Source organism: Zophobas morio, unplaced genomic scaffold (assembly GCF_036711695.1).
Source record: "Zophobas morio isolate AGI-343-1 ecotype UQ-CSIRO unplaced genomic scaffold, CSIRO_AGI_Zmor_V1 ptg000016l, whole genome shotgun sequence".
NCBI lineage: Eukaryota > Metazoa > Arthropoda > Insecta > Coleoptera > Tenebrionidae > Zophobas > Zophobas morio.
In genome coordinates, this window is record NW_026972121.1 from 4,554,836 (window position 1) to 4,581,192 (window position 26,357).

The window sequence follows — 26,357 nt, forward strand, 5'->3', positions numbered from 1 at the left end:
CTCGATTTTTCAATTGTTCAATTTTCCGAATTTTCGATGTATCGATTTTAAGCTAATTTTGATTTATCAATTTTCCGATTTTTTGATTTATCGACTTCTTAAATTTTGGATTTTTTGATATCTCGGTTTTTCGATTTTTTATTTTTTTTTTAAATTCTAGTTTTTGATTTTTGAATTTTTCGATTTAACGCTTTTTGATTCAATTTCTTGACTTCTCGGTTTCCCAATTTTAATAATTTTTCGAATTTTCGAGCTTTCAATCTTTCTATTTTTTTTTTTTTTTGATTTCAGTTTTTCCAATATTTCGGATTTAGATATTTCTGTTTTTCAATTTTTAGATTCTTAAAATTTTTGATTTTTCAATTTTTCAATTTCTTGAGATTTCGACCTCTCGATTTTTCAATTGTTCATTTTTCCGAGTTTTCGATGTATCGATTTTAAGCTATTTTGATTTATCAATTTTTCGATTTTTTGATTTCTCGACTTCTTAAATTTTGGATTTTTTGATATCTCGGCTTTTCGACTTTTCAATTTTTTTTTAAATTCTAGGTTTTGATTTTTGAATTTTTCCATTTAACGCTTTTTTGATTCAATTTCTTGACTTCCCGGTTTCTCAATTTTAAATAAATAAATAAATAAATAAATACGTTTATTGCCCAACAGATCTCTCCAATTACAGGACAACTATATCTAAATTAAATAAGTAAAATAAGTAAAATTAAATTAAATTAAATTAAATTAAATTAGATTAAATTCGATTAAATGAACATTTCTGAAACTATATACATATATATTGCATGCAAGTTATCTAATCTGAAAACAAGCTCTAAATTACTGACAATTACTAACAATTTTTTCATCAATTAATTAAGTAATTATAATTTATAAAACCCCTTTAAATATTGTATTACATTTTTTATTTATAGAGCCTAACTTTTCAACATATATATCACACTGTTCACAAATCGCATTACAATTTTTACAAGCAATATATATCGGTGATTTCAACATTAAATTAGTTCGACATCGGGGTAATTGAAAATAGATTGAAAAACGAGAATTTTGCCGAGGAACAATAAAACTTATGTGGTTCAAAGTTGTCATATCATCAATTACGCCATGAATTAATTTATGAATAAATGCTATTGATTGCATAATTCTTCGTTGCCTTAAAGATTGTATATCAAATTGTATTAATAATTGGTTTTGATCAATATGATGCACGGGATATTGAGAGTAAATTTGATAATGCAAAAATTTTAGGAATCGTCTCTGTACATTTTCCAACAATGTAGATTGATAAGCATAATATGGAAAAAATATTAGTGAACAATATTCCAGTTTCGACCGTACTATTGCGTAATATAAACATTTTAATGCAATTATGTTATTAAAAGATTTACAGTTGCGGATTATAAAACCGAGAACTTTAAGTGCGGAAGTAACAATTTTATCTACATGCTCTTTAAAGCTAAGTTTGCTATCAAAAACCACACCCAAATCTTTGACTGTCCTAGAACGCGATATAACTCTGTCATTTATAATGTAATCATGCTGAAGTTGCAAGTTCTTCTTACTAAATGACACCACCAAGCATTTATCCTTATTTAGAAGAAGGCCATTTTGTTCTCCCCACTTTAAAACCTTGTCAATATCATCTTGTAGTAGTTTTACATCTTCATATGTTGTAATAGTTCTATAGATTTTCAAATCATCAGCAAACAGTGCACACTCAGAGTGTTTTACAACATCAACAACATCATTTATATAAAGCAAAAATAGCAGTGGCCCTAAGTTTGAGCCTTGAGGTATTCCTGATGTTTGGACGTAAAATTTTGACATGTATCCGTTGTAAAGCACCCTGAGTTTTCTTTCATGCAAATATGATGTAAATAATGATATCATTGCGTCAGAGAAGCCAAAGTCTTGAAGTTTCTTTATTAAAATCTTATGAACAATCCGATCAAATGCTTTTGCTATGTCAGTGTAAATAACGTCCACTTGTTTCCCCATGTCAACATTTTCAGATAAGTATTGTGTCACAGCCAAGAGATTTGTCAAAGTGGATCGGCCTCTCATGAATGCATGTTGTTTAATAGTAATATTGTTCTTAACTATGGGATAGATATGATCATAAAGTATACTTTCCAGCAGTTTAGCAAAATTCGATAGAATTGAAATGGGACGATAGTTTACAACGTCTGAATTGACTCCTCCTTTGTGCACCGGATATACCCGTGATTCCTTCCAAACAGAAGGAAATACACCTGTTGATATGCACGAATTAAATATGGACCGCAGGGGCTGCACTAATATGGGCATACAATCTTTCAAGAAAAATGCAGGTATGCCATCGAGTCCGGAGCAACAATTTGATTTCATACGTTTCATAGCTTTAAAAATGTCATCCTCAGTAATTACAGCTACATGCACATGGGTGTTATGTGGGGATTTCATTTGGTCCGCAATATACGTATACTTATTTGCACTACTAAAAACCGAAAAGAAATACTCGCCAAACTGGTTCACAATATCTTGGGGTTTTTGATATTCATTACTGTTACGTATAATTCTACTTGGTATTGCAGTATGATTTTTCCGGTCCCTAACAAAATTCCAAAAATTTTTAGGATCACTTGTAACACTTGATTGAACAACATTAAGATAAGCCTGATAGTCTCTACGAATTTGAAATTTTGATACACGCCTGAATTCCTCAAATTTTTGACGATCAATTTGAAGTTTGGTTTTCTTAAATTTACGAAAATAGAAATTTTTTTGTTTAATATTCTGCTTGAGTTCAGCTGTAAACCATTTAGGGAATTTGTTATTACTTCCTCTGTATGTAGGGACATACTCATCCATTAGTGAATATAGTTTATCATAAAATGCAGCACATTTGTCATTTACATTCGTATGATTTCTTAAGAAATCCCAATTCACCTTTGATATTTGATCATAGAGATTACAAAAATCAGCTTTTTTGAAATTGTACATATTAAACTTATCGGAATATGGGAAATTTACAAACAACTCTTTATTAAATATTACTTGTATTGATAACGGTGGATGATGCATATCTATTTTACTTAAAGGTTGACTATCTTCTGTTATAACCACGCTAATATCTCTAACAAGTACAAGATCAAGAAGTCTATTATTCATGTTCATAACGTCATTACACTGTACTAGACCTAGATACGACATAAACTTAAGTAGTAATTGACTTTTACTATCATCCATCTCCTGACTGGCAAATTTCGGTACATTAAAGTCACCTGTTATTATTATATTATTAAAATGAACAAGCTTTTGCTCAAGAAAATCGAGTAGTTTTTCAAATACAGTAATCGATATATCAGGAGGTACATATAAATTCAGAATAAGTATATTAAAAGCGACAGAAATTAATTTACAACTACTTACATCAATAAGTTTCAAATGTAAAGGTAACTGAAGGTCAATTGTTTCAAAATTAAATTTTTTATTTATAGCAATTAATGAGCCGCCACCTCTAGATCGACCAGTATAGTTTGTATCTCTGTCAGAGCGTACTACATGATAGGATGAAGAAAAAAGTTCACCATTAGAAACACCAGAGTCCAGCCAAGTTTCAGTCAAACAAATAATGTCAAAATGATCATCACATGTGTTAGGGTAAAAGTAGTCTATTTTAGTTTTTAGCCCCCGGACATTTTGATAATAAATCAACAGATCTGATAACGATCTATTTGATACAGACACATCATTGATTTCAGGTTCAACAGTATATTCTATCTCACAGAAATCCGACAATTCATGAGGTGTACGAAGTGTACTTAGCAAGGGTTTAATTAGTCACGAAGACCCATGGACCGTAGATAAAGTTTTTGGGGTATCTATATCAATTGTTAGATTGAACAGATCATGTTTCAGCTTGGCGTTAGCAGACTTATATGCAAAACAGTTCTTATAATCCCAAACTGCATGGGAAGCATCAATATCATAATGTTGAGAATTCCGAAGATGAAGACAATTGGAACAGCATAAATCCTTATTCTTATCAGCTGCGCAGTTCTTAATTTCATGAGATTTAGAGCACAAGGGACAAGACTGATCTTTTTTACATTGTTTAGCACCATGGTTATACCCATTGCACCTAAAGCATCTTAAAACTGTTACAGCATCAAATACGCTACAACCATTCAGACCTATAAGAAGATGTCCAGAGTCAAGAAGTTTTTTATACGATTCAAGGTCCACAAGACATTCAGCTTGTAATTTATCTTTAGATTTAGCAGTAGAATATATTTTTTGAACTTGACATATAGATTTTTCTGTAAAAAGATGTGGATTTTGAGTTAAAGCATAATTAGATATTTCATCTTTATCAAGACCCTCCGGAATGTCAACGATACGTACACGAGGAAGAATAGTGGCAGTCTTTTTTATGCTGTAATTATCAGAGAGTTTATTGTCAGCGATGGAAACCAGCTTTTCACTTTGATGTTTATTAGCGCAGTGAATTACTAAGCCTCCACTAGAGACAGGTTTCACTTTGTTTATTTCAATATCTGAAGTAAGCGGCTTAATGGTTTGCAAAACATCCGACTTCGTTTGTTTTAAAGATTGAGCTGCGTTCTTAGGTTTAATTATTACACTTGATTCCGAGGTGTTTTTTAATTTATCAGCATAGGTCAAACGATCAACATTTAAGTTAGTATTGCTGTTGATAGAATGAGTAATTGAGTCTAATTTTGATCGTATGGGGTCAAGCTCATGTGAAATAATGCTACGTATATACTTAAACAATGGATTTTTCTCTGTATTAGATGAGTCTTCCGAAGGAGAAAGAGGTGGAGAATTAAAAATCTCAATGCAAGATACACAAAGTAATTTAAGATGGTGTGAACGAAGGTGAATTCGGCTAAAAATAAGAGCTTCTTCAGGATTTATACCAATGCAATTATAATGAGAACGGGACTTACAAACGTCACAAGCCACTGATCATAGATAATATAATAATAATATTTGTAATAGATAGGCAACTCCTTATACTGACAAAAGGACAGAGAAAGCAGCGGCCTCTGGTGGGCTGTTCCCCAACAAAACCAGGGTTACAGCCTGCTGGGTTTTTATTTTAATTTTTGTTCCACATAATTTTTTTAATAAAACAACATGCATATTTCAGAAAATTAGCTTTAATTTTTTTAATTACAGAATTTATATGTATAATGTTCAACAATGTTCAATGTTTACTCACTTTTTTTTTCTTTTTTCGTAATATTTCTTGGCTGCGATATATATGGCGTCGTGGTTTCGATGGCGGTTTCGTTCATCTTTGCCACTGAGAACTTTATTAATACCAGCGGCCCAATTATAACAAACTAACTCTGTGAATTTTGATATTAGAAATTCTTTGATGTCCCACATATGTTCACAATTATCGTTAAATTCGAAGTTCACATTCATTTTCACAGAATTTTTCAATATTTCATATCCAGATTTTTTGAAGCAATATTTTGGTGTTAGTTTTTGTAGCACGTGATAACAAGAACTTAAACCTATAATAAGCTTCGGAGTACAATATTTCAATTGATTGGGAACCGAATCTTTAAATTCTTTCGCAACAACCAGATCATGCCACTCATTTTTGTTTACTGTTGTTAAATTTTTTTCGCATTTTATGCATGTTTCTATTCCTTTCAATTGTTTAACAACAAAACCACTTACGTAGCCCATGCTAATTTTATCTATATAAGAAAATTCCGGTCCCGGGTTAATCAATAAATTTTCGTCAATTGTTTCTATTTCTTCGGTTTCGTCATCTTCAGATAGGCCTTGCGTTATAAATTGTCTGACGGACGTTAGAATTTCTTCGGAATTATCAATTTCACAATTTGCAGAAATAGAATGAGTGGTAGTTAAATTATTAAATAAAAGAGTTTTAAAATGATTTTTAAATTGGGTAACCGTAGGATTTGTATTTCGAGCTCCTTGTTGACGAATTTGGCCGAAAAAATTTTCTAACGGGTCTTGATTGAAAACCCGAGGCTTAAAAAACGTTAAACCATTACTTTTCAAAATTTTGAAAATTTCTTCGAATCCATTTAAGGTGATTTCCCAATTTTTTAAACTTGGCGGGATAAACTTTTTGCCTCCTTTCTCAAAATGCATATTTCGTAGATTATTTCTCGCGCATTGCCAGAACTTTAAATGTTTGGATCGTTCTGTTACTGCACATCTCAAAAAATTCCTTTTCATGGGCTTTAACACCCTTCCGTTTACACTATCAAACAATTTGTTAAAAAAACTAAGGACCTTAGAAGTGCCAATCGCTTCCTCGTCTAAGCCACTGTCTCCAATTTTTGTCATTAGTCCCAGAACCGATGCAACTGTATGGCTAAAAACTTGTGCAGCACATGAGACCTTCATTTTCCTAATTTTTTTGGGATTAACATGACCCTCGGTAAGTTTTGGCATAGCACGTAGATCGGTCGAACACTTGTCTAGTTGGTATGCTTTCTGGATGTCTGACCATTGCGCACTTAATGGTTCTTTGTCTTGTATTTTCCAAATTAGTTTATATTTTAAGACATTATTGCGAATTCCTTTAAGAAGATGCGGAGGATCATATATGTGGATTATTTTCTGCTCGTTAATTTTAAAAAATTTGATTTTGTCTCCAATTTGAACATTAGTTCCAATAGAAGATTTCATTAAAAAATTAATCACTGCCTGATTATTCGTCCCTTGGTCACTTACTGAGGCTATAATTTTTAATCCTGCGTCTTGACATTGTTTTACAACTTGTTTAATTATTCTCGCCAAATCTATTGTTTTCACCGGACCGCTGGAGAAGGTGTACAGAAGGGGCTGTTTCCATTCCCTTTTTATACCCTTAATCATGAAAACGAGAGCCCTATCAGCAATTTTTTCGCTCTTTTTCTCTCCAAAATCCTCAAACCCTTCAAACTCTTTTGAATGCGTGTTCAACGATATATGTGGTTCTATGGAAATTTCGTCAAACATTAGGACACATAGTTTTTCCTGCTGTTTTAAGCCTTTAACTTTTGCTTTTAAGTTGTCAAATAGTGCCTCATTGTAACCCGCTTTAATCGGTATTCTATTGAGTAAGGCCATTATAGTTTTTTTCGAAGGCATAGGAAATATTTTAGAAAAGAGTTTATATGCTCTGTTACTTTGTTTGTTCAAGATGAGACCCATAATTTTGTCATCCAACGTATATCTTCTACCATTAGGATGCACATCGGCTAATCTAATCTGGGTCTTTACGAAATTTGCAACCGTCCGATTCAAAGGCGCTGTCACCTTTTCAACTAGTTCTTCTTTCGAAATTTTTGTCAATTGCTTTTTTTTATCAAAAATTTTGGTTTTTGTAAGGCGACATACCTTTCTCCTAAGTTTTTTTGTTAAATTGTAAAGTTTTTTTGCTTCTTCAGGAAGCTCTTTGCTGTACGTAACTCCTGCGATTTTTAAGATTTTTGAAGGAACTTCGTTAACCAATGCAGAGCTTGATGATCTTTTTAAAACGCGTCTTTCACTCAAGGATGGAACTGGGATGGAATCGGGACTGATTTGCTCGGAAGCGGGATCATTTATGGGGTCTGCAATAATAAATAATTGTAGATTCGCCAAAATGTAGTTTTTATTTCACCATGAAAAAGAGAGAAATACGTAAATATGTAAATTTTACCTGCAACCGTGTCTTCTTGAGAAGAAACAGGATCTAAATTTGAATCTGATACAGGAAAATGGAGAGGCAAAAAAAGACTTGGCAACACATCCTTTTTCAGTAACATATTAGACGACCGATCTTCCACAAGAAAATGCCTGTCACAAATACGGTGGGAGCGATACACCAGGTCTGCATTCTTAACATGAAGATCTTTATCTCCGCAAAGCTCAATCCATCGTTCAAAACGGCTTTTGAATTTACGGGGATTTGGAAAGCGATGTCGCGGGGATTGGCGATCATCGCAGGTTACAACGGCACACTTGCGGTACTTCACCATCCTCTAACTGCAATAGTTAATAATAAAATTCCATATCTTCAAATTAAACAAATATTTTTACCTTATAAAGTCCTTAATTGAACGGGGAACAAACAGTAAAACAAGAAACACCAAACAGCAACACAAAACAAGAATAAAGAGAACGCGAACACCAAAAATATATATAAAAGTAACGAAAACAAAACTAACAGAGCAAATTAATCGAAAAACTGTGGCTCAAAGACCAAGATAGCAGAACAGAACGGTTGGGAAAGCACGGGAATCGAGACGATAATTAATTTTTGACGTTTCAAGTTGTCAAAGTAACCGAAGCGCTTTTATTTATTATTTTCATAGATATTGTTTTAAATTTAAAAACATGCCGCCAGCGCCTCTCGTGGACTGTTCCCCGTACTAAAACGCATGCCCATTTCAATCCTTTGAAGTTCCCGCCCCATGCCACTGATTTAGATTCTGATACAGGATCATTGCAACCCGGACATGAGCCAGTAGATGTCATTATTAAATTATTACAACTGACACAACAGAAGCCAATAGCGTTATGCGTTTGCGCAACCTGTGGTTGCCAGAAGACAACCACAGCTCTCCCTGCAATTCGCAAAAATGCGGCGAAATTGGGAACTAAATTTGTAAACAACAAAATTAATTTTACAAATTAAAGTAATAAAAGCAGCAGCTCTTGGACGACTACTACGCTCATAAAAGCAAGACAAGCCAAATAATGAAACTAAACAAAACTCACAACTTCAGATTAAATTTCAACCACATTCCAGGGATATTTAATCACACACGAAACACACTGTGTCACAGTCACCACCAATCTTTTTGCATTTTAATAATTTTTCGACATTTCGAGTTTTCAATCTTTCGATTTTTTAAATTTTAGTTTTTTCAATTTTTCGGATTTAGATTCTTAAAATTATTGATTTTTCAATTCTTCGATTTCTTGAGATTTCGACCTCTCGATTTTTCAATTGTTCATTTTTCCGAATTTTCGATGTATCGATTTTAAGCTATTTTGATTTCTCAATTTTTCGATTTTTTGATTACTCGACTTCTTAAATTTTGGATTTTTTGATATCTCGGTTTTTCGATTTTTCAATTTTTTTTAAATTCTAGTTTTTGGCTTTTGAATTTTTCGATTTAACGCATTTTTGATTCAATTTCTTGACTTCTCGGTTTCTCAGTTTTAATGATTTTCGAGCTTTCAATCTTTCGATTTTTTAAATTTTAGTTTTTTCAATTTTTCGATTCTTAAAATTTTTTATTTTTTAATTCTTCGATTTCTTGAGATTTCGACCTCTCGATTTTTCAATTGTTCAATTTTCCGAATTTTCGATGTATCGATTTTAAGCTAATTTTGATTTATCAATTTTCCGATTTTTTGATTTATCGACTTCTTAAATTTTGGATTTTTTGATATCTCGGTTTTTCGATTTTTTATTTTTTTTTTAAATTCTAGTTTTTGATTTTTGAATTTTTCGATTTAACGCTTTTTGATTCAATTTCTTGACTTCTCGGTTTCCCAATTTTAATAATTTTTCGAATTTTCGAGCTTTCGATCTTTCTATTTTTTTTTTTTTTTTGATTTCAGTTTTTCCAATATTTCGGATTTAGATATTTCTGTTTTTCAATTTTTAGATTCTTAAAATTTTTGATTTTTCAATTTTTCAATTTCTTGAGATTTCGACCTCTCGATTTTTCAATTGTTCATTTTTCCGAGTTTTCGATGTATCGATTTTAAGCTATTTTGATTTATCAATTTTTCGATTTTTTGATTTCTCGACTTCTTAAATTTTGGATTTTTTGATATCTCGGCTTTTCGACTTTTCAATTTTTTTTTAAATTCTAGGTTTTGATTTTTGAATTTTTCCATTTAACGCTTTTTTGATTCAATTTCTTGACTTCTCGGTTTCTCAGTTTTAATGATTTTCGAGCTTTCAATCTTTCGATTTTTTAAATTTTAGTTTTTTCAATTTTTCGATTCTTAAAATTTTTTATTTTTTAATTCTTCGATTTCTTGAGATTTCGACCTCTCGATTTTTCAATTGTTCAATTTTCCGAATTTTCGATGTATCGATTTTAAGCTAATTTTGATTTATCAATTTTCCGATTTTTTGATTTATCGACTTCTTAAATTTTGGATTTTTTGATATCTCGGTTTTTCGATTTTTTATTTTTTTTTTAAATTCTAGTTTTTGATTTTTGAATTTTTCGATTTAACGCTTTTTGATTCAATTTCTTGACTTCTCGGTTTCCCAATTTTAATAATTTTTCGAATTTTCGAGCTTTCGATCTTTCTATTTTTTTTTTTTTTTTGATTTCAGTTTTTCCAATATTTCGGATTTAGATATTTCTGTTTTTCAATTTTTAGATTCTTAAAATTTTTGATTTTTCAATTTTTCAATTTCTTGAGATTTCGACCTCTCGATTTTTCAATTGTTCATTTTTCCGAGTTTTCGATGTATCGATTTTAAGCTATTTTGATTTATCAATTTTTCGATTTTTTGATTTCTCGACTTCTTAAATTTTGGATTTTTTGATATCTCGGCTTTTCGACTTTTCAATTTTTTTTTAAATTCTAGGTTTTGATTTTTGAATTTTTCCATTTAACGCTTTTTTGATTCAATTTCTTGACTTCCCGGTTTCTCAATTTTAATAATTTTTCGACTTTTCGAGTTTTCAATCTTTCGATTTTTTAAATTTTAGTTTTTTCAATTTTTCGGATTTAGATTCTTAAAATTATTGATTTTTCAATTCTTCGATTTCTTGAGATTTCGACCTCTCGATTTTTCAATTGTTCATTTTTCCGAATTTTCGATGTATCGATTTTAAGCTATTTTGATTTCTCAATTTTTCGATTTTTTGATTACTCGACTTCTTAAATTTTGGATTTTTTGATATCTCGGTTTTTCGATTCTTCAATTTTTTTTAAATTCTAGTTTTTGGCTTTTGAATTTTTCGATTTAACGCATTTTTGATTCAATTTCTTGACTTCTCGGTTTCTCAGTTTTAATGATTTTCGAGCTTTCAATCTTTCGATTTTTTAAAATTTAGTTTTTTCAATTTTTCGATTCTTAAAATTTTTTATTTTTTAATTCTTCGATTTCTTGAGATTTGGACCTCTCGATATTTCAATTGTTCAATTTTCCGAATTTTCGATGTATCGATTTTAAGCTATTTTGAGTAATCAATTTTTCGATTTTTTGATTTCTCGACTTCTTAAATTTTGGATTTTTTGATATCTCGGTTTTTCGATTTTTCAATTTTTTTTTAAATTCTAGTTTTTGATTTTTGAATTTGGCGCCGGGTTGGGTGGGCGGGGCTTGGGTTGAAGATCGTAGGCGGGGTTTATACACTTTACACATTTAACCTACACCAATCAAGTTGTTTATTAGAAACAATAGAAGTGTATATAGATTGACTTAATTTGCAAAATCGGGTACTTGGCAGATTTTCCCTCCGCAAAAATTGGAGCAGCATTTTTCATTTTTCTTGCAATCGTTGTCACTCTTGCATTTTTCTTCCTTACAATCCTGAGTTTGAACTCCTGCAAAAGCAACGGGACACTGACCACTATGTTCTTGTGCTTCTGAAAGTACTAAAATAGTGCCAACTAGTAGCACCACGACGACGATTTTCATCATTTTGTTGGTTTCGTGCTTTTAAAAAACAATACCAACTGGTCAAGATTGGTCGAATCATGGGTTTATATATCCCTCGAAGTAAGCTTTATCGCACGTATTTATAAGTTTCATACATATGTATACTAAAAAAAATATAATTCGGGGAACTTTGTTGAATTATTTTTCATAATTTAAAGCAAGCAGGAAACGCGACGTCAAAACTTGATTATTCTGTGCACCTGAAAATAATGTTACATAAACGAATTTATTGTGTTAGATAATTTTAAGTGCTTGACGTGCAAAAAATATGTTTGTTTTCGCCTTACAAATGGATATTTATGTTATTGGTGTGGTCGAGGTTGAAAAATAAGGTCATTAAAATGCACAACAAGGTTAAGTTTTGTGTGGTTTTTAAAATTCGCGCCTTTTTGCGGTAGGCGGGGCTTGAGGTTTTAAGTGATTGTGGGCGGTGTTACACAGATAATTCACTTTATTGATACGTTTTTAAGACAGCAGTTGTTTTTAAGTTTTTCTGTTAACGTAAACGACCGTTGAGCAAACGGTTCCTCCGCAGTAAGTGTAGCAACATTTCTCGTTCTTGGCGCAGTCTTCATCAGATTTGCACTTCTGCTCGGCGCAGTCAGAGGTTGGTTTGCGTCTGGCGCCAGAAAAGGCCTGCGGACACATCCCTGAGTGAGTGTCTTGTGCTAAAATTGTACCAAGGATTAATAAAAGGACCACGAGCTTGTACATTTTTAGGAACTGAGGTGATTTGGGTCAGAATTGGGTTTATATAGTTGCACTTATCAGTTAGGTGTCACGTTTTTGAAATATTTATCACGAATCTTTTTATTTGCATATCGCTAATAAATATGTAAGTGAAGTATCAATCAGCCTTGAATTTTTAAACGAAGGTTGACGTGTCGGACATTTAATGATTTAAGAGGCGATTTTTGGAAAAACAGTTAGTGGCATGCTTAGAACTAGATTAGAATGCGAGCGCAGCGAGCATGTGCAGGTGTTAATAAAAATAATTCACCATTGTCAAAACTGAAAAATCGGAATATCGAAAAATTGATAAACTGAGAAATCGAAAACTAAAAATTATAATGTAAAACCGAGAAGTCAATAAATCTAATCAAAAAACCGCCAAACCGAAAAATTGAAAAATGAAAAACTAAAATTTGAAAATCAAAAAATTGAAAAATCGAAACACCGATATATCAAAAAATCCAAAATTTAACAAGTCGAGAAGTCAAAATCGAAAAATTGATGAATCAAAATAGCTCAAGTAATCGAAAAATTGGAAAATCAAAAATTTTAGGAATCTAAAAATTGAAAAACAGAAATATCTAAATCCGAAGAATTAAAAAAGCTAAAATTTAAAAAATCGAAAGATTGAAAACTCGAAAAGTCGAAAAATTAATAAAATTGAGAAACCGAGAAGTCAAGAAATTGAATCAAAAAAGTGTTAAATCGAAAATTTCAAAAATCAAAAACTAGAATTTAAAAAAAAATTGATATATCGAAAAACCGAGATATCAAAAAATCCAAAATTTAAGAAGTCGAGAAATAAAAGAATCGAAAAATTGATAAATCAAAATAGCTTAAAATCGACACATCGAAAATTCGGAAAATTGAACAATTGAAAAATCGAGAGGTCGAAATATCAAGAAATCGAAAAATTGAAAAATCGAAAATGTTAAGAATCGAAAAATTGAAAAACCGAAAAATATAAATCCGAAAAATTGAAAAAATAAAATTTAAAAAATCGAAAGATTGAAAACTCGAAAAGTCGAAAAATTATTAAAATTGAAAAACTGAGAAGTCAAGAAATTGAATCAAAAAACCGTTAAATCGAAAAATTAAAAAATCGAAAACTAAAATTAAAAAGTCAATACAATGAAAAATAAAAAATTCGAAAAACTGATGAAGTGAAATTTAACAATAGTAAAATTGAACAATCGAAAAACCGAGATATCGAAAAATCCAAAATTTCAAAAATCGAAAATTTTGGAAAATCCGACCATCGAAAAGTCGAAAAACTAAACAGTTGTAAATTTAAAAAAACAAAACGAGAAATCGAAAAAACAAAAACTGAAATATAAAAAAATCGAAAAAATGAAAATTCAAAATTTTAAAAATCCAAAAATTCAAAAATTCCGAAATTGAAATGCTAAAAAATTGAGAAATGGAAAACTTGAAGCATTGATGAGACATCTAAAAATCGAAAAGTCGAAAAATTATTAAAATTGAAAAATCGTGAAATCAAGAAATCGGATTAAAAATCGTCAAATTGAAAAATGGAAAACTAAAATGAAAAATCAATACACTGAAAAATAAAAAATTCGAAAAACTGCATAAAGTTAAATTTAACAATAGAAAAATTGAACAATCGAAAAATCCAAAATTTCAAAATTCGAAAATTTGGAAAATCCGACCATCGAAAAATTGGAAAAACGAAATATCGAAAAACTGAGCAGTCGTAAATTTAAAAAAACAAAACGAGAAATCGAAAAAACAGAAACTGAAATTTAAAAAAATCGAAAAAATGAAAAATCAAACTGAAAAAATTTGAAGAATTCAAAAATACAAATATCAAAAAATTGAAAAATCAAGAAATCGAAACATCCAACTATCGAAAAATTGAAAAAACTAAACTTTAAAAATCGAAAAATGTAGAAATCAAAAAATTGAAAAATCGAACAGTCGGAAAGTTGAAAAACCAAGAACAAAAGAATCGAAAAACCGAGAAACAAAAGAATCGAAAAACTGCAAAATCGAAAAACTGAAAAATACGAAAATTAGAATATCGAAAAATCCAAAAATTGAAAAATTCCAAAAATTGAAATGCAGGAAAATTGAGAAATAGAAAACTCGAAACATTGGGACATCTAAAAATCGAAAAGTCGGAAAACTATTAAAATTGAGAAATCGAGAAGTCAAGAAATACAATAAAAAAATCGTCAAATCGAAAAATTGAAAAATCAATACACTGGAAAATAAAAAATTGGTAAAAATTGAAAAAAGTGAAATTTAACAAAAGAAAAATTGAACAATCGAAAAAAGAAGATAATATCGAAAAATCCAAAATTTCAAAAATCGAAAACTTGGAAAATCGGAACATGGAAAAATTGGAAAAACGAAAAATCGAAAACGCGACCAGTCGTAAAATTAAAAAAAAAATAGAAATCGAAAACTCGAAAACTAAAATTTAAAAAATCGAAAAAATAAAAAATCAAACTGAACTATTAAAAAATCTAAAAATTGAAAAATAGAGAAATCGAAAATTTTAAAACTCTAAAAATTAAAAAATTAAAATCGAAAACTGAAGAATCGAGAAATTGAAACATCGAAGTATCGAAAAACTGAAATTTTGAAAAATAGAAAAATTGAAAAAGCAACTAATCGGAAAATCCAAAATTTTAAAAATCCAAAAATTGAAAAATTCCGAAACTGAGTTGCTGAAAAATTGAGGAATGGAAAACTTGAAATATTGAGACATCTAAAAATCGAAAAGTCGAAATATTATTAAAATTGAAAAATCGGGAAATCGAAAAATTGAAAAATCGAAAAATTAAAAATCAATAGAACTCAAAAATAAAAAATTTGAAAAACTGAAAAAAGTGAAATTTAACAATAGAAAAAATGAACAATCGAAAAACCGAGATATATCGAAAAATCCAAAATTTCACAAATCGAAAACTTGGAAAATCGGAATATCGAAAAATTGAAAAAACGAAAAATCGAAAACCCGAATAGTGGTAAAATTAAAAAAAAAAACGAAAAATCGAAAGCTAATATTTAAAAAATCGAAAAAATGAAAAATCAAACTGAAAAAAATCGAAAAATGGAAAATAGAAATATCAAAGAAACGAAAAATTGCAAAGTAGAGAAATCGAAAAATGTAAAACTCTAAAAATTGAAAAATCAAAATCGAAAAACTGAAGCATCGAGAAATAGAAACAACTATCGAAAAGTTAAAAAAATCACATAATTGAAAAATTGAAAAACCGAGAAATTGAAGAATCCAAAAACTGGAAAATGGAAAAATTGAAAAATCGGAATATCGAAAAACTGGAAAATAAATAATCGAGAAACGAAACATCAAAAGATCGAAAATCCAAAAGTTGAGAAGTCAAAAATTCGAAAAATTAACAAATCGAAACAGTTCAAAATCGAAATTCGAAAAATTGAAAAATCGAAACATTGAACAATTGAAAAAACAAACACTTGAAGAATCGAAAAATTGAAAAACCGCAAAATTGAAAAAACTAAAATTTAAAAATCAAAAAATCGAAAAGTTGAAAAATCGAAAATGGAATACTAAAATTTTAAAAAATCAAAAAAAATAAAAAAGAGAAATATCAAAGAACTGAAAAATTGAAAAATCGAGAAATCGAAAAATATAAAACTCTAAAAATGGAAAAATTAATATCGAAAAACTGAAGACTAGGAGAAATCGAAACATCGAACCGCCGAAAAATTCCGAAAACTGAAATGTTGAAAAACTAAGAAATCAAAAATTTGAAAAATCGAGAAATCAAAAAATTGAAAAGTCGAAAAATTATTAAAACTAAAAAATCAAAAAGTCAAGAAACCGAATAGAAAATCATCAAATCGAAAAATTGAAAACTCGAAATCTAAAATTTAAAAAATCGAAAAATTGAAAAATCAATACATTAAAAAATAAAAAATTCGAAAAACTGAAAAAAGTTAATTTTAAAAATAAAAAAAATGATCAATCGAAAAACCGAGATATCGAAAAATTCAAAATTTAAAAAATCGAAAATTTAGAAAATCGGAACATCGAAAAATTGGAAAAACGAAAAATATATACATATAATAAAGCTAAAAAATAAAAAATTGAGAAACCGAAATAGTTCAGAATCGATGAATCGGAAATTGAAAAAATTAAAAAATCGAAGCATCGAAATCACGAGAAATCGGGAAAGGGAGAAACGAAAAATCAAAATCCGAAAAATTGAATAAACTAAAATTTAAAAGTCGAAAAATTTAAAAATTGAGATGTTGGAAAACTGAGAAATGAAATATGTACTTTGAAAAATGGAAAAGTGGAAAAATTATTAAAAGTGAAAAACGGAGAAATCAAGAAATCGAATCAATATGTCCTAAAATCGAAAACTGTAAAATTTAAACGTTCGGAAAATTGAAAAATCAATTATCTGAAACACATAGAATTCGAAAAACTGAAAAATCTATAAATCTACAATTTTAAAAATTTTAAAATTAAAAAAGCTAAAAATTGAAGAATCGAAAAACCAAAAAATTGAGAAATCGAAACATCGAAAAAGTGAAAAATTGAAAAATCTAAGATATTAAAATCGAAAAAGTAAAAAACAAGAAATCGAAAAATCGAAAAATTTGAAAATTTAATATTGAAAAGTCTCAATTAAGGAATCGAAAAACCGATAAATCTAAAAGTCTAAAAACCTAAACCCTGAAAAATAGAGGAATTGAAAAATTGAAAAATCCAACACTGAAACACAGGAAGACCGAGAAACCGAAAAATGAAAAATTCAATCAATCGAAAATTTGAAGAATCGAGAAACTGAGTAATCGAAAAATTGAGAATAAATAAACTGAAAACTTTTGGTAAAAACTCAACATGGATTCTTCAACAACGAATGCTTACTTTCGTTGTAGGAGTATGTTATCGTATAAAATAAGTACTAAAGACCATTGTAGGTATATCCCCGGATTTTTATTTTACACCAGTTTTATACGACAACCTGAAAAACCACAATCTTAAAAACGTCGATTCTTGTAAAAAACTCAAATCAAAACAATAATCGTGGCGAGTCCCCTCATCGTGACGACACGGACTTTCCCACAACCTCTCCAGTAAACAATCTCAAATACCTCAACAAATTTGCAATAAAACGATAAAACAGATTAAGCGATTCTATTGTGACACTTCACGAATTGACAAACGCGTGACTCAAGTTCGGAGAATCGCCTAATCGATGCGGTTTTTCCACGAAGGTCATACGGCAGCAGGACTGCAGCCGTAGAGCCGGCCGGGCATCGGCTCGAGAGCAACGTCCACTTCCTGCTGCCATGTAACTCTTAACCTATCACTAAAACTGATTAGCAGATAAATTAGTGCATTAATTTAGTACAAACGCAATTCGACTGTGATAAAAATAATACATCTTCCTAGTGAAAAAGGTGTGGTGCAATTTGGAGGTTATCATGGATGTTGGAAACTCTCGTGAAGTAAGTACTTATGAAAATACAAGATAATCTTTTGTTTTGGTCGTTTTCAGTGAATATTTTGTGTACTTACGCATGGGTTTAGTTAAACAAATACCAACGTGAAGCGTGACGTCATTAAGTCTATTTTTAGCGAACTATCAGTTCGATTTAAATATTTATAGAGATTTTCTTTTCTAGCTTCAAGGGCTTGTAAACAGTGGTGCAAACACTCCACAGAGCGAAACACGAATATACTTAAGATCCCCAAATATCGACTTCGTCACTTTTAGGGAGCAAGTCATCCAAAACAACATCCAAGAGCATTTTTTGAACTCTGTTGTCTTGAATAGTGTTGACCACAAAAACGGTGTTTTAAAAAAACCGATTTTATTGCTAGCTTGTGAAGAAAAAGCTGAATTTAAAAGAGTGAACCATGAAACGGTCAAACTCCTGTTGGATAAAGGTGCCATTACTGACTACCTTGACACAACATGGTACGGATGGGAGGCTTTACATTACGCAGCTTATGCCTCAAACCCTGATAAATTACAAGCGCTATGTGATAAACTAGGTGAAGCCAGAGTCAACACTTTGACTATGTTATCAGAAAATGCTCTTCACGTTTTGCTTGAACATGGAACCTTGGGTCAAAGTTTCAACGTGTCGTGCCAGAACGGAACGGACACAAGGATGGCGAAAATCATCAGCAAAGAAGAAGAAAACGTGACTAAAAGTGCTCGAGTTTTGATTGACGCTAAGATTGATATCAACCATACGAACTTCTGGAACCAAACTCCTATTTTGATAGCTATCAAACGTAGATATTTTGGCGTGGTGAAGTTGTTACTGGAGAAAAGTGATATAGATTTAGATTCTTGTAAAGACGCGGTGTCTGGAAAGACGGCCCGAGAACTATTGGAAGGGAAAGAAGGGTTGGGGAAACTACCAACAAGTTTGGGTTCGAGATCACCCAAAGAGATTCTTTTTTCGTTCCTAAAATCCGGCGATGAAGATAACTTCTTGGAATACAATGGTGGAAAAATTAGTGACTTTGTTGACGACTTGGATGGTGACAACGTAAACAACTCTAGTTGTACTTTGTTACAATACTGTTTTCGCAGAGGTTTGATCTTCTGGTATAAAGATAAAGCGAGCAATGATTGTGACCAGAATGGTCAAGATATCACGTCAAATCGTCTAGTGAACGTTTTTTGTGAAAGTGGAATGGGAAAATCCATCCAACATTTGATCAATAATGGAGCTAATCCCTATTTCACGTTACGAAAGTTTGAACAAGATCATTCCATCCTGGAAGCAGCTATCATCAAAGGGTACTACCCTATGGTAGCACTCATTTTAAGCAAACCCGACGCTGAACCACCACCATACCCCAAAATCTGTACCGCTTTAGTCAAACTACTTAAAAATCACTCTCGCAGCATCGATTTGAACAACACTCTTGCAGTAGTTTTGAGCTGGTTGCTCGACCAATTTAACACGCTCAGAGCAAACGAAGAAAAACTCAAAACCAACGATCCAGACGCAGTACTAGACGAAAGTTTCCAAAACTCGTATGAAAAAATAGAAGCTCAATTGTCCGAGTTGCTTAAGTTAGGTGCGAAAATCATCAGTCCAGAAAATCAACTTCTGTTGCTAAAATTCCCGAATTCGTTGTGTTGGACTAGTGAAGATGAAGACACTAAGAGTCAGACGTCTTGGTGGTGTTGTAAAAACTCCACAGAGAAAGATCCAGAAACTAAAATCACCCACTGGAAGATCTGCTTTTGTAAGTCAGGCAAAAAGTCAGTTATAGAAGAAATAGATCCAGAAGTGCTGCACAGCCATCTGGACGACTGTGTGGAGCAAGAGGGAACAGATGTAAATATCAACTGTGACAGTTTTCTCAAAGACGGTTCTGTTTACCCGGTTTTTGATACTTTTTTGTCGTCTAAGAAAGTCAAAGGGAGTCTCAATCACCTGGTTTTCAAAATTTTGATTATGCGACATTGGGAAAATTTGAAACTAAGGATATTAGGCTGTCCGGTTCAATACATCCACTTGAGCGTAGTTTTCTATGGAATATTTTACCTTCTCTTACATCTGTACGTTCTGTTTAGCTTTAATGATATTCATTGTCCTTACCTTTCAATTTTCGGGTCCATATTTTTAGTGACTTTCATTGTAAAAGAACTTCTACAGTTGAAAGCCAACTGTAAATTATATCGGCAAGAAACTAGTAATTATTTCGAGCTTATGTTCATCGTTTTTGCCCTTATGATGTATTTTTTTGACACCAAATGGAATGACGTTTTTCGAGTTTTGTCAATCTTGAGCTCAAACGTGGTTCTTTTTTTCCTACTAGAGAACGTTCCAGCTTGCTCCAAATACGTTATTATACTCCGAACGATCGTTTTCTATCTTAGATACATATTTTTCTATTTTATCCAATTCCTGGCTTTTGCCATCTGTTTCTATATACTTTTTGCCAAAAAGAACCAAGTCTGGAAAACCGAGATACCAAACAAGATTTTCGAGACGGTTGTTTTGTTTACTGGAAACTTGGACTATATGGAGACCCCTTGGAAGCAGGAAAACAACAATGGTAACAATAGTACAGACCCAAATCTCTACCACGACTTCCCCCACAAGGAATCTTTTTCAAAATTTATCTTCATCTTATTCGTACTGTTTCTAGCTATCATTCTCCAAAACTTGCTTCTTGGTTTGCTCGTTATCGACATGGGCGATCTTCACAAGGACTCCGCTTTGTCAGAGCAAGTCAAAAGGGCCGGTTTCGTACTCAGAATGCACATTTTCTTCAAAAGTAGTCGCTTCATGGAGATTTTGGCAAAAGTGTTCCAGTACGAGGATTTGAAACCCGAGTCAAAAATAACCGTAGACGATAACGACAGGAAAATACTGACCAAAGAAGAAAAGCAAAATTTGGACTTCATGTTGACGAAGAAGACGAAAAGGCCGAATATTTTGAAGAAGCTGCGCAACTACGTGAAGATGAAAACGAACGAACGAAGCGGGGAATGCTGGCGGAAGAAGCAAGTTTTAGACAAGGCGGTGATAGAAGAAATCGTCAAAAATTTGTATAGAATGCAAGAAATGAAAATGTGAAAAGTTGTTGAATTTTGAGGCTTTAATTATGTTTTTGTGACAAAGTGCCAATGATTTGTAATTATTTTTTATGAAATATATTTTTATTAAAGCGTTGTGTTTAACTGTCTAAGACATTTTTTACCATAGAGTGACGAAACCAAGAATGATGAAACCAAGTGCAAAGTCTGCGGCGAAATCGTCCTTAGCAAAAACTTGAAAGACCACAGAACAACTTTCAAACACATAGAAGCCCAGAAGCAGAAGTACGGAGAAACCGAATGCACCATATGCAAGGAAAAGTTCCCCAAAGGGTACTGGAAGCAGCACAAAACCACCAAGACACACATCTTAGCTGAACAACAAAAAGAAATCAGCAAGGTTAGAAAAACAATCTTCTAAATTATTTTTAACACATGTTGTTTTAGATCGTCAAAACCATGAAAGAGGGCGAAACCGAGGTGTACACTCTTCGTCCAGGCTCCAACGAAAACCGACACTACATCAACACTTTGACCACATTTCTGGCAGTCCGATTCGCTCTGAACACCAATAAAGATTTCAAAGTCTCGGTTAACAACGACAAGTGGAACGATTTTGGAGATATCGTCTTCGAGTTTGACCACCCTGAAAAAACAATCGAAGCAATTCGCTGCAAGAAAATCGAAACTAAGAATAAGTACACCCCGGTTGCGCTCACCGCGGAGTTTGGGAAACTCAGCCTTAAAGAACAGTGCGAAATTTTGAAAAAACTAAACCGCAAAGACGATTTCGGCAACACGAATTTTAAATTGTACACAGTGTCGAGTGTCGAGGTTGACAAAAACCCGGAAGTGGTTTACGACGAGAGTGATGTCCAGAAGTGGCAATCCGATGATAAAGAATCGTGGAAAGGGGTGAAAGTTGAAATCAAGCAGTCCAAATCCAAGAAGAAGGATTTGTTCAACACGACGGACGATGCTGATGATGTTTGTACCTTCCAGATGGTGAACCATGGAGACGATAGTGTTAATGAAGACTTGTCGAAGTTCCAGATGTACATCAAACAGAAACGAAGATCGGAAATGATGCTCTTCATTGACACAATCATCAAGGATAAGTTGAATATCGACTTTGACATTTCGGATGAATTGCTCAAGTACGTTAGATACAAATTTAAGACCGACAAGGTCCTTAAAAAACACGAACGTGGTCTGAAAGTAACCAGAGAAAACGTGTTGGTGAAAATCGCAGAAATCTTGCTGACACCCTTTCTGGTCGTTCCGCATGACCTAATCGAAGAGAAAAATTTAGATTTGTGGAACGACTCAATCAAAGAATTTGATATCACGGTCCTTAAACACGAGGAAGATATCGTTACAAAAATCTACAAAGGTATTAATCACGTTCTGAAACAAGAAATTAACTACTCTTTGAGTATCTTCCATGAAGTCAAAATCGACACCGAAAATATAACCAACGAAAGACTAAAAAAGAAACTCTTTGGGTACGACGGTTCTCTCAAATTCTTGTATCTAGCTTTGTGGAAATCAGGCCTAACACCCTTGATTCTGAGAGCCCAAGACCACAAACAACTCCGTCTCATCTGCGACGTTGTAACTTTTCTCAAACAAGAAAACTCTCTTTTGAAGGTTGTGATAACCACTGATCTCAAACCAGATCATCGGTACTTCTCTGAAAAACTAAAAGTGTTTTTGAACATGTCTGATCTCAAACTTCTTGAAAACGCGGTTTTGGAGAAGATTCTTTCAAAGAAGATAAAAGTGGTGAAGTTGAACTGTCAAGTAAGTTTGAAAGAAATCGACGAGTTGAATTGTGATTTTTTGAAGAAGCTGAGTCCTGATGCTTTTTTGAACATACTTTTCGATGATTATTCTTTTGTGAATGTTCAGGTACCGATGACGAACGAGATTGACGACAATACTATAGTTGTTGGTGATGACGTTATCCGACAGGTGGCACAGGACTTGAATGAAAGAGAGGGAAGCACTGAGAACGAACTGAAGTATCTGGTTAGTGTAGACGATGAACCGACTTATATTCACGTGCCACCACAACTGTAATCACACTAAGTAACAATAAATGACTCCTGTTTATGTTATCAGTGTTTAAATTATTATCACTTATCTCCGCTCGACTTATCACTGTTTGTCCAAGTCGCTCTATTCTTGTTACAATAGAGCCGCTGCAATGTCCATAATTGACGAAAAGTTCAAGTTGCCTTCTAGACTCACCCCCACGCAGAAAAATGTTTGGTAAAATTTACACCCTTCTTGGTTTCTTGATGTATTCTTTTTTCCAGGATAGAGTATGTCCAGCTAGCTGAGGACTACAAGCCCTTGAATTTAGGGCTAGGGTTCCCAGACTACCCTCCTCCGAACTACGTCACCCAAACTTTAGCCCAAATTGCTAAAAGTGGTGATTGTCTTCTCCATCAGTACACTCGGGATTATGTAAGGATATAGTTGAAACTAAAAGAGAGTCAATGATGACTTGTAGGGTCACCCTCGACTTGTGTCCGCCCTTTCCCAACTCTACTCTAGACTACTAAAGCGCCCAATTAACCCTCAAACCGAAATTTTGACCACCGTTGGAGCCTTCGAAGCTCTTTTTTCGACCATAATTGGCCACGTAGACCAAGGGGATGAAGTCATCATCATTGAACCCTTCTTCGAGTGTTACGAGCCGATGGTCAAAATGGCTGGAGGCGTCCCCAAATTTATCCCTCTGCGACTAGTAATGCAACACCCCACTTAGTTAAAAAATAAACTCACTTGGAGTTGTAGAAAGATCTTCCACCCAATCAAGTACCTACCTCTGGTGACTGGACCCTCGACAAAGACGAACTCGAGGGTCTCTTCACCCCCAAAACCAAGCTACTTGTGCTAAATAACCCCCACAACCCCCTCGGCAAAGTGTTCAAACTTGAAGAACTCCAACACATCGCGGATTTGTGCAAAAAGTGGAACGTTCTATGTGTTTCTGACGAAGTCTACGAATGGATTGTCTACAAACCCAACAAACATATACGAATCGGTAGGTTAGTTACGCTGGTGTTACCATGATGACTATTCATTTTAGCTACTCTTCCTGGAATGTGGGACAGGACTATCACTATTGGTTCGGCTGGGAAAACCTTCAGTGTCACTGGGTGGAAGCTAGGATGGGCCTATGGTCCCTCTAATTTGCTCTACAATTTGCAAATGGTCCACCAGAATTCTGTCTACACCGGGAATACACCCATCCAGGTTTGCTTTCACGTTTCCAGAAACACACTCACTGGTTCTGAAGGAAGTTGTAGCTATTGGGTTGGAAAAGGAGCTCGAATGTCTAGATCGGGATGATTCTTATTTTAATTCTATTTCGTCGGAGCTGGTGGTTAAGAGGGACTTTATGGTTAAGGTTTTGAGTGAGGTTGGAATGAAGCCCACGGTTCCAGAAGGTGGTTATTTTATGGTGGCGGACTGGACACCACTGGAGTCCCAGATTGATCTGAGTTCGGAAAAGGATAAATGGAAGGACTATCGTTTTACCAAGTGGATGACCAAGAATCTGGGTTTGCAGGGGATACCACCGTCTGCGTTTTACACCGAGAGGGATAAGAGTTTAGCTGAAAATTTTGTGCGATATTGCTTCTTCAAGGTAGTAAAGAAATAAACACAATTTTGTGTTAAATAATGATTGTTATAGAAACACGAAAATTTGGAAGAGGCTGCCAGAATTTTGAAGAAGTGGAAGTCGTAATATGTATTCAAGGAAAAGTTTTTGCTGGAACTTTTATTTACTATTAAATAATTGATGATTATTATTATTATTAATAAAAAAATTATCGCATCGACAACCCACTATACAAATTTAATAGACATTTCAAGTAGCGCTCTCCAGTGGCCAGTTCGAAAACTATACATTTTTTAAAATAATGTTTTGTGCTGTGATTTGCTAGTTCATTTTAGTGATTACAGAAACTAATGACTATATCGCGGTAACAAAATTTGATGATGATGTCATCGATTAAGTCATTATCTATTTAAAATTTATCCTGTCGGCAACCCACTATACAGAAGATGTAGCCTTCCAAGTCGCACCCTCCATTATCCAGTTCTAAAACTATGTACTCAGTACCGAAGAGACCAAGGGGTTCTTGTTTTAAGCATTTTAGCATTATCGATGTTAATTAATTCATTTCTGAAACAAAAACCTGAAATAGGTGCTAATTTGAGCATTAGTTATTTTATCAACTAATCAATGAAAATGTATTACCAACAAAACACATAAATAAACCTCATAGTAAATAAGGTGGATCTACACAACAACAAGCCTTGTTCACACCAAACCAATAATAACCTCAAAACTTTTTGCCGAACGCCCCCCAGCCAAGTTAAAGAAATAACAGAATTTGTGGCTCCAGGATTGATCAACATGGCACGTATAAAAAAGCAGCCAAAAAAATGAACAAAACGCTACCATTTTTCATACAACTAGCTAATATTTATATAGTTGTACTTATCAGTTAGGTGTGACATTTTTGAAATACTTATCACAAACCTTAATATTTACACATCACTAGTAAATCTACAAGTGAAATATCAATCAATCTTAAGTTTTAAAACGAGGGTTTACGTAAAAACATTTACTTATTATTTAAGAGCCGATTTTTAAAGTAACAAGATTAGAAATTTGTTACTACCAACAAACCCAGATAGCTTCGCTGAGATTCTTTCATAATCACATTTGAGGTACCTACTGAACTGTAAAAAAAAGTTCTTTTTTGTATAGTTTAGCTTAGAATGCGAGCGCAGCGAGCAATTTAAAGAAGCTAAATTATTAAGAAACATTTTTGACGTAAATAAGAACATTCCAAGGCAACGTGGTCCGTACAAGTACAAACAACATGAGATACATTTAAAGCAAACAATTAAAAATAGAAAGTAGAAAAAAAATTAAATATGTAAAAATCCAGACATTGAAAAACCCGAAAATTGAATTGAGAAATCGAAACCTTGAAAAATCGAAAAATATAAAAATCCCAAAGTCAAAAAATTTTTAAAATCGAAAAACCGAGAAGCCAAGAAATCGAATCAAAAAACCCTCATCGAGAAATTAAAAAATCGAAAAATTGAAGAACCAATAAAAAAATCGAAAAGTTGAATAATGGAAGTAACAAAGAACTGAAAAATTGAAAAATCGAGAAATTGAAAAATTGGAAAACCGACATATCGAGAAAACCAAAATTTAAAAAGTCGAAAAATTGAAAAATCGAAAAATCGAAAGAAACATCGAAATCTCCAGAAATCGAAAAATTGAAACATTGGAGTGTTGGGAGATCGAGAAACCGAGAAATTAAAAAATTTTAAGAATCGAAAGATTGAAAAACCGAAAAACCGAAATCCGA

General features: G+C 32.6%; 2 protein-coding genes and 2 long non-coding RNA genes across 7 annotated transcripts; 3 read left to right on the top strand and 1 right to left on the bottom strand.

Moving 5' to 3' along the window:
• Window positions 1-1,689: 1,689 nt before the first annotated feature.
• On the top strand, window positions 1,690-4,277 carry LOC135129466 (uncharacterized). Its single transcript, XR_010280584.1, has 3 exons — window positions 1,690-2,345; window positions 3,495-3,657; window positions 3,759-4,277. It is a non-coding gene; the product is annotated as an uncharacterized LOC135129466 (long non-coding RNA).
• Window positions 4,278-12,113: 7,836 nt separating this feature from the next.
• Window positions 12,114-18,062, bottom strand: LOC135129612 (uncharacterized). 2 transcript variants are annotated; one of them, XR_010280616.1, is made up of 2 exons: window positions 17,952-18,062; window positions 12,114-12,348 (listed from the first exon to the last, which is right to left on the bottom strand). It is a non-coding gene; the product is annotated as an uncharacterized LOC135129612 (long non-coding RNA). The 2 variants fall into 2 exon arrangements; XR_010280617.1 differs by lacking the exon at window positions 17,952-18,062 and adding an exon at window positions 17,525-17,598.
• LOC135129602 (uncharacterized) lies at window positions 17,597-23,066 on the top strand. 2 transcript variants are annotated; one of them, XM_064056798.1, is made up of 3 exons: window positions 17,597-17,881; window positions 21,116-21,346; window positions 21,394-23,066. In XM_064056798.1, exons 1-3 carry the CDS (start codon window positions 17,858-17,860, stop codon window positions 23,026-23,028), a joined length of 1,890 nt encoding a protein of 629 aa, XP_063912868.1. In that variant the 5' UTR covers window positions 17,597-17,857; the 3' UTR covers window positions 23,029-23,066. The 2 variants fall into 2 exon arrangements, with proteins under 2 accessions (XP_063912868.1, XP_063912867.1); XM_064056797.1 differs by lacking the exons at window positions 21,116-21,346; window positions 21,394-23,066 and adding an exon at window positions 18,059-21,078 and having other exon boundaries at window positions 17,599-17,881.
• Window positions 23,066-24,806, top strand: LOC135129608 (kynurenine aminotransferase-like). Of its 2 annotated transcripts, none has more exons than XM_064056808.1 (7): window positions 23,066-23,220; window positions 23,268-23,418; window positions 23,465-23,701; window positions 23,752-24,001; window positions 24,047-24,213; window positions 24,257-24,607; window positions 24,656-24,806. In XM_064056808.1, exons 1-7 carry the CDS (start codon window positions 23,156-23,158, stop codon window positions 24,707-24,709), a joined length of 1,275 nt encoding a protein of 424 aa, XP_063912878.1. In that variant the 5' UTR covers window positions 23,066-23,155; the 3' UTR covers window positions 24,710-24,806. The 2 variants fall into 2 exon arrangements, with proteins under 2 accessions (XP_063912878.1, XP_063912879.1); XM_064056809.1 differs by having other exon boundaries at window positions 23,134-23,215.
• Window positions 24,807-26,357: the final 1,551 nt, after the last annotated feature.